General features: G+C 36.7%; 1 protein-coding gene across 1 annotated transcript; it reads left to right on the forward strand.

Moving 5' to 3' along the window:
- Positions 1-55: 55 nt before the first annotated feature.
- Positions 56-11,772, forward strand: LOC134261343 (tripartite motif-containing protein 2-like). The gene is made up of 2 exons (XM_062743780.1): positions 56-145; positions 10,090-11,772. Exon 2 carries the CDS (start codon positions 10,114-10,116, stop codon positions 11,770-11,772), a length of 1,659 nt encoding a protein of 552 aa, XP_062599764.1. The 5' UTR covers positions 56-145; positions 10,090-10,113.
- Positions 11,773-12,296: the final 524 nt, after the last annotated feature.

The following is a 12,296-nucleotide window of genomic DNA, read 5'->3' on the forward strand; positions in this document are numbered from 1 at the left end:
AAATCTTGTCATGTGATCTGGAAACACCTGGTGTCACATGACAACAGTGAACCAGGAAGTATAAACACCAAAACGAAAGTACAGAATGACTGAACCACTTACTGAACAGCAGCGGAATAATGTATAATACAGGATAAAAGGCTAGGTAAAAATTTTTATTTACGATTGAATATTAAGATTATACTTTTATTTCAAAATGAGTTATACAATCTAGAAGGGCAATTCAAGTTTGATACTGTGAACACATTGAATTAAAACTACAAGATAAATTCAACTATGTGGTCTCAGAAGGAATTTGGTTATAATATACATTCCTGCACATTACAGCAATATATTGACATATATAGCTACAGCAATGTAGATCTCTTAAACGGATAATTTGGACAGATATACATATTAATACAAAAATGTATATTGTATCAGTTCTTCATTTGAAAACTTTATAACAACACTCTGTTTTTCATATTTCCTAATTATTTCCATTTAGAAAGGTACATTTAGTCCTTTCTTTGTGTTTAAAACCTGGGGTACTCAAGCAAAGTGTATGGCAAGTTAAAGAGAGCAATTACTCTTGGAAAGAGTTAAAACAAGCTAATTCAGAGAATTTCTGTCCCCCACTTAGGGAAAAAGTAAACCATGCGCAGGGGGTGGGGGGAAGGGGGGGGGGGGGTGGGTGAGGGGGGTTTGGATCCCCTCCACTGAATTTGTAGAATTATTAAATGTATACTGAAGCAAATGAAATATGCCAATATGGATATAAAGGTTTGATTGATTATTCTTTTTTATGTGTGTAGATGATTCTTTTAATATGGAATATTTATCACACTATAATTATGATTTTATGTGTTTGTACAAGCCAGACCTCATAAATTTTTCATTTCACATGCTGAATACTATCATTTAGTAAAAAAAAAAGTATTTTGAAAAAAAATGGATTTTTCGGGATGCGAACCCTGGCGCTCTCACATGTGAAGCAAGAAACATACCGCTAGACCACGGATCCGCATTATTATGGCGAAAATTATAAACAAACATTATGTCACATACATGTACCGGTACAGGTGTATATATTCACGTTCGATATATTGTCAAAATTTAACACAATGCATGTTGTCTAATTTAACCTTTATTACACAGTTCTAATAGATGTAATAAGAATATAAAGTCCGCCGAGAACCTGTTTTATACGCAATAACTCTCCTTCATGCCCCTGTGCTAAAAATAGCGACATGTAATACAATCAATACTAAAACAAACGGGGCGGGACACTTTGAGAGGGGTGAGAGAGGTCCTAGGGACTTTTAGTATAAAATTACATTGCAAAAGCTGAACATCCTCTTGAAATATCGCTCGAAAACGATAGTGTTACACACAAACAGAATGTATACATTTATGACCTTGAAGTTTGACCTTTTGACCTAAAATCAGTAGGGGTCTTCCTTAAGCCACAGGGAGTTGTTATGTAAAATTTCATTGCAAAAGCTCAAAGGGTTCTCGAGATATCGCGCAGAAACGAAAGTGTTATAACAGACAGAATTTGCGATTTCATGACCTTGACCTTTGACCTCAAAATCAATAGGGGTCTTCTTTAGTCCATAGGGAGATGCTATGCAAAGTTTCATTTCAAAAGCTCAAAGGGTTCTAGAGATATCGTGTGGAAACGAAAGCGTTACAGACAGACAGAAAGATGGACGGACCGACAGACAGACCTAAATTAATATCCCCCACTTTTCAAGCGGGGGACAAAAAATAATGGCCAAGGCACTATACCACTCAGTGAAGACAAGCGAAAATGGGTAGCATTATGAGCTGAAAAGTTGCATCCTACTTTGTTGATTTTTTTAACTTTGTTTATCAGCCCCCCTTCCCCCGCAAGAAAATTTTTTCTGTACATAAGAGACATGCAATTTTAACTGCAAGTAGTTAAAATCTAAGTTCAGATGAGAAGGTTCCAAAACTTATATCCATACATAGCAACAAGTACAAGAGGCCCAGGGGCCACATCACTCACCTGATCAACTAGCTAGCTAAAAAGCAAAAATAGTCAGTATGTGAAAACTTTATATATTTTAAAAGTGGGTTTCAGGGAGATGGGGGGGGGGGGGTGTATTTAAAACAAGAGACCCATGGGCCACATTGCTCACCTGAGCACTGTGGCTAGAAAAAAGTAGAAATTGGTTTATTATTTAAAAGTTTAAATCCAAAAGTAGTCCCATGACCAGTCATGGCTTTGCTATTCTTGAGAAGAAATTTTTAAAGAATTTTCCTATATATATATTTCAATGCAAAAATTTGGTTGGCCATTTTGGCCCTGCCCTACCCCTGGGGGTCATGATTTGAAAAAACTTGAATCTAAACTACCTGAGGATGCTTCCATATAAATATGATCAATTATAGCTTTGCTTTTCTTGAGCAGATTTTTGTAGAATTTTCCTATATAGATCTATGTTAAACTTTGGTTGGCCGTTTTGCCCCCCCCCCCTCCTACCCCTGGGGGTCATGATTTCAACAAACTTGAATCTACACTGTCTGAGGATGCTTCCATATAAATTATATGATCAATTATGACTTTACTATTTTTGAGAAGAAGATTTTTAAAGAATTTTCCTATATATTTCTATTTAAAACTTTGATCGACCATTTTGGCCCTGCCCTTACCCCCGGGGGTCATGATTTGAGCAAACTTGAATCTGCACTACCTGAGGATGCTTCCTTACAGACCCTAAACCGTGCTACTACACCACTTGAACGGTACGGTTCGGTACGCTTTGTGCACGGAACGGTACGCTTTGTGAACGGAATGGTTCGTTTTGAGAACGGTACGGTACGCTTTGTGCACGGAACGGTTCGCTTTGTGCACGGAACGGTACGCTTTGTGGACGGTACGTTTCGTTTCTTGCACGGAACGGTTCGTTTTGAGAACGGTACGCTTTGAGAACGGTATGCAATTGAAGTGGGCGGAGCCTGTTAGCTTTAATTCTTGATTGGCTGCTAAAATTTTATTCATTTTAAATTACTTTTGAAGCAATTAATGCATGTATATAATTATATTTCAGCTATTAACAAATTAATTTCTCGGTTTCAATTTGAACATTTTACACCACAGCGGTGATGGAGAAAAAATGAAAAAAAAAATGAAAGGAAGAAATAACATCATCCCAACAATGTCTTTGGCATTATGTACATGTATAGATATGTATTAATATATATAGAATTCGTAAATATTTCCGTATTTAATTTATACGTATGCTAACCCTTCATTTGAAAAAGGAAAAAAAATTACATATAACGCTATGCACATATATAAATTATTTTTAATTGATTGATCTATAGAAAAAATATGACTATTCCTGCTTCATTTTTATTCCTAGTAATTAAATATGTAAATTGCTTTTTTTAATTGTAGATCTATCGCTTAAACGTTTGCTTCAGAAGAGAAATATCAGTGAACAAAATAAATACAAAAATCAATAGCAGACACACGAAATTAATACAATAACTTCCGAGCGCTTTCTCGTAACAAAAAACATTCTTTTCACAGACAAGTATTTATGTTTTCAATAATCCTTTAAGTGTATTGAGTATTTATTTTTTAAGTTTTTCTTTATTTTATTAAGCTATTCTATTCTTGTTAAGTCTTTAAAAACAATGTCGTGAGAGAGAGAGAGAGAGAGAGAGAGAGAGAGAGAGAGAGAGAGAGAGAGAGATGCAAACCCTTAATACATGTACATTATCTGTACAAAAAAATAACTTGTATTTATTCTCATTATTCGTTTTATTTACATCGCCAAAGTCACAATCCGTCTATGATGCTATTTAATCAACCCATTTACAACTATTGTGCAATGAATAATCTGTTCTCTGTACATGCATGCTGCCGCATGAAATCCTCGTGCATCACCTGTCAATCAAAATGGCATGATGCTAGGTGACCCTGAAAGTCTGTTTACGCAAGAAGAATTTCTCCTGTGATTTAAAACATTCTTTTGGTCAGTTCATAGTTCACAACTGTCAAAAAAAAAATATTGGGTCACAACCGGAGAGACAGGGGAGGTGGGGGGGGGGGGTGGCGTGTGTTGAACACACCTATCAAATTATTTAGTTCTGACCACATCAAGTGTATTAAATCACTCAACAGACATCCAGCAAACTCATCTTCCAGGTTTCACCACAACACTGATTACAAATTTACTTCCTAAAGTATCCCTTTTCAGACAAAAATAAATAAGCATGTATCCCTGAATTATAATTTTCTTTTTTTACAAAAGCACAATTTAAAGCCACATAAATTCGCATAAGTATCGCCTTCTAGAGGGGGGGGGGGGGGGGTAACAAACAAGATGGCTTGAAAGAGGATTGATATATTTTATTTTTAAATTTCATTTTATTTAGTAAATTATCTTTTTTCAGACACTTATAAAAATGTTTCCTGTAGATTATGGTTAATTTTAATTTACAACAAAGTACACATGTATATCATTTTGCAGACTTTTAAAGAACTTTTAACCAGCTAATTCGTATTGCTTTCTAAAAAGAGGATGGGGGTAAAGTGTAACAAACCTTCATTTTTTCGCAAACTGTTTTTTTTTTTCATTTTTCATAAGATGTATTTCAGAATGAAGTAATATTTATACTGCAGTTTGCACATTTTAATTGCAAGAAATTCGGCTGGCGATTTTTGTATGCAGCGTGAAAGTTGATCACAGTTTTATTAGAAAGATTATCTCTGTCTGTTCAGTAGAATTCTTCATGTTTACCGCATGTAATATTTTAATCCATATTTTACATGATTACAGATTTTCAGTGCAAGTATAAGTGATTCGCCAATAGTAGGAATCTTAACAGAATTAATGTGAGAGTCTAATACGGATCTTTTTTAAATTTGACAGTTTATATGTTTTAAAATTCTTACAAAATAATTCATTAGTAAAATCCTGCATCTGATATGTACTACATATCATCATATGAATGCATACTTACGACAAAAACGATCTTGTATCCGATAACATTTAAATTAATAATTTAAATGAGCAGAATTAAAAATCAAAAGTAGAGACAACCAGCGAATTAATTCATGAAAGCGTGTTCTATCTCAGTTGTATTATAGGCTATTGAACTTTTTTTTATGTAAAATTATTCGATAGTCGGTCCTTTCGACTGACAGTCGAATAGTCGACTATTCATTGACATCCCTAGTAAAATACAATTATAGGATTATGAAACATGAATTAATGTACATGTGCACATTTAAGGCGGGTTTTCTTCCCCGGGCACGAGCACAATTATATTGAATTTTGGGCATCTTATAATATTAGTTTAAATATCTGTATTGTTAAATTACGAATATTTAAATAAGCTAATATTTCAAAAGAAAATTTATTTAATTTGCTAAAACTTGTAGTATGAAAATGAAAGACTTCAAAGACGCCGACATTGTTCGAGGTCCACTGTGCCCCGTACGTGTTTTGCGGGAAAAACTCGTGGCCTGTACTGTACCTTTGACCACAAACATAACCAGTTGATTTAATTTATAGAAAATAAGGAATCGTCTCACACTCTTTCTAGTTGTTTTGCAGTTGTAGTTTCCTTATTTTTACAGTTGAAGATCCAGACGCATGAAACTTGATAATTGAGTTTCGAACAAGCAGACACAACCTCCGTCCTCCTTTCACAGGCACCGTAGCGAGAAATAAACCAAAATGACTTATTTGGTCATTATACGATTCAAAAATCATTGGGGGCGTGGTTTGCATAATTAACCAAAGAACGGTACGGTTCGTTTCTCATCAGTTGCACGGAACGGTACGCTTTGTGGACGGTACGGTACGCTTTGTGCACGGAACGGCTCGCTTTGTGCACTGAACGGTACGCTTTGTTCACGGAACGGTTCGCTTTGTGGACGGTACGATACGCTTTGTGCACGGTACGGTACGCTTTCTGCACGGAACGGTACGGTTCGTTTCTGAGGTGTAGTAGCACGTTTTAGGGTCTGTATATATATGGTCAATTATGGCTTTGTTATTCTTGAAAAGAAAATTTTTAAAGAATTTTCCTATATTATACAATTAATTACCCCTTGTGAGGTCAACATGGTGAAATAAGGACCCGAGACCTGGCCCACGAGGTGACCTGATCTGACCGACGCCGCGTAGTGGCCGAGGTCAGGGCAGGTCATAGAGTGGGCCAGGTCGAGGGTCCTTATTTCACCATGTTGAACTCACAAGGGGTGATTAATTGTTTTATTATACCGATATATATTGAAAAAGTATGATATTAATTCTTTCTTTGATCGGGATCGGGATTCGCTACAGACCGAATAGTGAAGTTGTTTACATCAATTTTTTTGACGTCTGAAGTTGTGTAAGTTTTTGCATCATGATTTACTGATTAAAACAATGTTTGGTTCATAGAGACATACATTGTTATAACTAACGATTACTTTTCCTCTATACAGTCAAAATCTAACACAGAATTTACCTTTTTAAAGAGCCGCCTCTACATTCTATTGAACTGAATTGTAACGATATATTGAAACGATAAATTTTACCGTATTCTTTATGGTAATGCAAAACAGACCATGCACAATTTTAAAAACATGTTTTTTTTCGAATAATTATTATTTTATGCATTAACTTCACTAAAAACCGAATTTTTGATTAAGCGGTCATTTTTAGCGGTCATTAACAATAATGACCGGGTCATTATATCCCACGTGCAATGATTCCTAGGTCAGTATTGCTGTAAACTGTACCATTTGGAGTCATTGTTGTGTTTTAAAGTTTTCTTACCAGCCAATCAAATTCGAGTATTATCAATAGAGGTATAATAAATTTCTATGTAAAACTTTGGTTAGCCATTGTGGCGCCGCCCTACCCCGGGGGGTCATGATTTGAACAAACTTGAATATATAATACCTGAAGAAAATTCCATATAAGTTTCATCTATCCTGGCACAGTGGTTCTTGAGATTTTTAAAAGAATTTTAAAAAAATTCCATATATCTTTCTATGTAAAACTTTAGTCAGCCATTTTGGCCCCGCCCTACCACCCGGGGGTCATGATTTGAACAAACTTGAATCTAAACTACCTGAAGATGCTTCCATATAAGTTTCAGCTTTCCTGGCACAGTGGTTCTTGAGAAGAAGATTTTTAAAGAATTGTCCTATATATTTCTATGTAAAACTTTGGTCGGCCATTGTAGCCCCGCCCTACCCCCTGGGGTTATGATTTGAACAAACTTGAATCTACACTACCTGAGGATGCTTCCATATAAGTTTCAGCTTTCCTGGCACAGTGGTTCTTGAGAAGAGGATTTTTGAAGAATTTTCCTGTATATTTCTATGTAAAACTTTGGTCGGCTATTGTGGCCCCGCCCTACTCCCGGGGGTCATGATTTGAACAAACTTAAATTTGCACTACCTGAGGATGCTTCCATATAAGTTTCAGCTTTCCTGACACAGTGGTTCTTGAGAAGAGGATTTTTAAAGAATTTTCCTATATCTTTCTATGTAAAAACTTTGGTTGGCCATTGTGGCCCCGCCCTACCCCCCGGGGGTCATGATTTGAACAAACTTGAATCTGCACTACCTGAGGATCTTTCCATATAAGTTTCAGCTTTCTTGTGGCACAGTGGTTCTTGAGAAGAGGATTTTAAAAGAATTTTCCTATATATTTCTATGTAAAACTTTGGTTGGCTATTGTGGTCCCACCCTACTCCTGGGGGTCATGATTTGAACAAACTTGAATCTAAACTACCTGAGATGCTTCCATATAAGTTTCAGCTTTGCTGCCACAGTGGTTCTTTAGAAGAAGATTTTTAAAGAATTTTCCTATATATTTCTATGTAAAACGTTGGTCGGCCATTGTGGCCCCGCCCTACCCCCCGGGGGTCATGATTTGAACAAACTTGAATCTACACTACCTGAGGATGCTTCCATATAAGTTTCAGCTTTTTTGGCGCAGTGGTTGTTGAGAAGATTTTTAAAACATGCCACCAAATTTTTATTAATTCCCAATTATCTCCTCTTGAATGAGGGCGTGGCCCTTCATTTGAACAAACTTGAATCCCCTTCACCCAAGGATGCTTTGTGGCACGTTTGGTTGAAATTGGCCCAGCGGTTCTTGAGAAGAAGTCGAAAATGTGAAAAGTTTACAGACAGACGGATGGACAGACGGACTACAGACAAAATGTGATCAGAAAAGCTCACTTGAGCCGAAGGCTAAAAACTTAAATCTACACTCTTAATCTTTAACCTAAGAATGCTTTTGAATTAAGATTAAGATAAGATGAAAATTTTTATTGATAAAGCCTTCAGGTCTACATAAATAATTGTGTTTCTGGTTCCCTGACTGACCCTGAAACATAGGTATTGGTAATCAAAGATTACGAAGCTCACCTCGACGAATGTTATCAGTTTAAGTAATGCAAATCTCACATCATATTTTTTTTCTTAACAGTTTGTACTTATTCTGACAACCATATTCAAGCAAGTTCTGTTTAAACAGGTTTTACGGTTCTTTGGGGATTGACCTGTTCCAAAAACTTTAACCTGATCACTTGTTTGGAAAATGTAGGTCAGATCAAGCATACCAAGCTAGTTTAGATTGTCCATCCCTACATGCATTATCCATGCAAGTTTGGTCCAGTTAGAGCTTAAAGTTTATTGGGAATAACCTGGTCACTAATCTGGAAAATGAAGGTCAGATCCAGCATCCGAAGCAAGTCTGGTAATGTCCATCCCTAGATGCATCATCCATGCAAGTTTGGTCTGGGTAGGGCTTATAGTTACTTGGGAATGGACCTGCTCCAAAAACTTTAACCTGGTCACTCATCTTGAAAATGTAGGTCAGATCCAGCATCCGAAGCAAGTCTGATAGTGTCCATCCCTAGATGCATCATCCACTGGTAGGGCTTTTAGTAACTTGGGAATGGACCTGCTCCTAAAACTTTGACCTGGACGCCGACTCTAACGCCGACGCGGGGGGTATAGCATAAGCTCATCTCAACTTCATCGAGGTGAGCTAAAAATTGTAGAAGACTCTGAAATTTTTTTTCTGCCATTATATCTTTCCAGGAGTAAACTATTTCAGTTTTACTATTAGAAATACTAATCTGAATCCCTTCACTGTTTGAAAAATGCATTTGATATGCACATTTATCAGAAATATTTTGAAAGTGATTTCTCTGGGGGAAAATGGCAGTGTGCTTGCTAATAAAATGTTTTAAATAAAATAAAATGTTTTCCCTATCTACATACTGAATATTTTTCAACCAGGAATAAGAAACACACTATTTATTTATCTTGGCCTTATATTCCTTTTTTATGTTAAGATCCACTATTATGGCTCCTCTATTCTCCTAATTGGTCATGATTTAAACAAATTTATATCTACATTACCTTTTTTGATGCTTTTAAATTTATGATCAATATCAATCAGGGCTTTGTGAAGAATTTTAATGATTTTTCCATGTATGCCTATATATTCAAAACCTTGATCACCCATTGTGTCCCCGCTCTACCCCAGTGGTCATGATTTGAACAAACTTCAATCTACACTACCAGAGGATGCTTTCATGCATATAATTATGACCAATCATGGCTTTGATGCTCTTGAGAAGAAGATTTTAAAAATATTTTCCTATGTATTCCAATGTTAAACTTTGATCCCCCATTGTGCCCCTCCTACCCATGAGGGTCATGATTTGAATGAACTTGAATCTACACTTTCAGAGGATGCTTCCATATATAACTAATCACAGCTTTGCTGTCTTTAAGAAAAAGATTTTTCTTTCGTATTCTTTTGTTAAATTTTGATAACCCACTGTGGCCCCACTCTACCCTACCCAGGGGTGATGATCTGAACAAACTTAAATCTTTACTACCAGAGGATGCTTCAACATGAGTTTTATCTTTCCTGGCCTAGTGGTTCTTGAGAAAAGATTTTTAAAGATTTTTCCTATGTATTTGTATGTTAAACTTTGACAACCCATTGTGGACCCATCCTACCCCCTGCAGGTTATAATTTGAACAAACTTGAATCTACACAACATGAGGATGCTTTCCTTATATAAGTCATTCATATTTTACAGATATGGTCATTATTGTGAGATAACATGGCCACTGCCACCAGCCAGGCACAGGAACTCATAACCTGTGACCTTTGTGTCAAACCTGTCCAGCAATTCTGTAACAGCTGCCAAGTCGGTCTGTGTGAAGACTGCATCAACAAACATGTCAAGAGCCTCAAGTCCATGAAGCATGACATTGTTCCTTTCACAAAGCGTACAGTACAGCTTGTGTTCCCTCAGTGTACATCTCATTCCCACCAGAGATGTGAGGCCCACTGTCAACAGTGTGATGTCCCGGTCTGCATCAAATGTCTCACTGGTCAACATAGGGGTCACATGTCTGAAGACATGGCAGATATAATTATCAAAATCAAACAAAAAATCAAAAGAGAAACTGAACAAATTGAGGTCATTATTCCCCAACACAGAAAAAAAGATAGAGAAGCTGAAAATAAAATTTCCAATTCCATGGCCCACTTTGTACAACTAGAGAAACAAGCTAAAAATCAAAGAAAACACTGGCACCTAGAGGTGGACAGCATCTTTAACAAAATGGAATCCCTGATCCAGTCACTCAGAGATCGTCATATTACAACTCTAAAATCATGCCAGTCCAAACTCAGAAGTCAGAATTCCACTATGACCAAAACTGTTCAAGAAAACAAAGAAATTCTGAAGTCCAACAAAGTGTCTGATGTCAACAACTACCAATCTAAACTGAAGGAATACAGGAATATTCCACAAATACCTGATTTACCATTGCCTTCTCTTCAAACTAACACAGTCCAAGGTAGAGAACTCAGCATAGAATTAGGAGAATACAAGGCTACACTGACACAGAAATCACTATCCAGTCTGACAGATGAAGTATCCTTTTTATCAGTTAAGAAATTATTAGAAGAAGCCAAAGTGATTGCTAACATTCCAACAAATGTTAAAAACTTAGGTAGAGTGGCCTATGTAGGATCAGATACAGCTTGGATTAGTGGAGAAGACAAAATGATAACCTATGTGGACATACATGGAGCTGTACAAGACACTGTCACCAGTACATGTGATTACTTCCCTGGTGACATTACAGTGACCAAACAGGGAGAACTGATTTACAGTGATTATATCAATAGAACTGTGAACATTGTCAGAGATGGGAAGACTGAGACACTGATCACCACACCAAGGGGCTGGCATCTAGAAGGACTGTGCTGTACCAGGTCAGGGGACATTCTAGTTAGCATGATTACTACTGAAATAAGTCGTTATAAAATAGTCCGTTATCAGGGACAGAGAGTGACACAGGAAATAGAAAAAGATGAACGTGGTGATCCAATCTATCAAGGAGGTGTACATATACTGTTTGTGGTGGAAAACAACAATGGAGACATAGTTGCCTCTGATCACAATGCTAGAGCAGTGGTAGTGGTGGACAGGAAAGGAAAAGTCAGATTCAGATATAACAACAAACCTCCAGGGGGAACGAAATCATTCTCTCCAAGACAAATAGTGACAGACTCCATGGGTCACATTATTGTCACTGATGAATTCAATAACTGTCTACACATCCTAGATCAGAATGGACAGTTCCTGAGATGTGTGGATAATTGTGGACTAGAGCGTCCTCATGGACTGAGTGTGGACAGTGAGGGGAGGTTGTGGGTAGGGTTGTATCTGTCAGGGGAAGTGAAAGTCATCCAGTACATGAAATAAACAGCAATGTTTATTCCTTTTGAAATGTCTGTATTACGAATTAATTACATTAATTAATAAAACATAACATGAAAATCATCTAGTATTCGAAATAAACACAAACAAGATGTGTTTGTGAAACACTATGCACCCGGTGTCAACAAAGTTCGAAAAAGCTATTTTTAGTATATAGGTCACAGTCAAGGTCACAAGGTCATTGACCTTGGTGTTGTTTGTAAGGACTTAATTAGTGGGGTATGCATACTAAATATGAAGTCCCTATCTCCTATGGTTCAAAAGTTATGGCAAAAAGTGGAAAAAACTATTTTTAGCATATAGGTCACAGTCAAGGTTACATGGTCATTGACCTTGGTGTTGTTTGAAAGAAGTTTATTAGTGGAGTATGCATACTAAATATGAAGTCCCTATCTCCTATGGTTCAAAAGTTATGGCAAAAAGTGGAAAAAGCTATTTTTAGCATATACCGTAGGTCACAGTCAAGGTCACAAGGTCATTGACCCTGATGTCATTTGAAGGAACTTTAT

The sequence above is a fragment of the Saccostrea cucullata genome, unplaced genomic scaffold, assembly GCF_032062105.1.
Source record: "Saccostrea cucullata isolate Sc308-1 unplaced genomic scaffold, CSIRO_AGI_Scuc_v1 ctg827, whole genome shotgun sequence".
Classification (NCBI taxonomy): domain Eukaryota; kingdom Metazoa; phylum Mollusca; class Bivalvia; order Ostreida; family Ostreidae; genus Saccostrea; species Saccostrea cuccullata.

What these genes read in the sequence shown, in the direction of transcription:
- LOC134261343 (XM_062743780.1), top strand. Translation starts at nt 10,114, where the DNA reads ATGGCCACTGCCACCAGCCAGGCACAGGAACTCATAACCTGTGACCTT.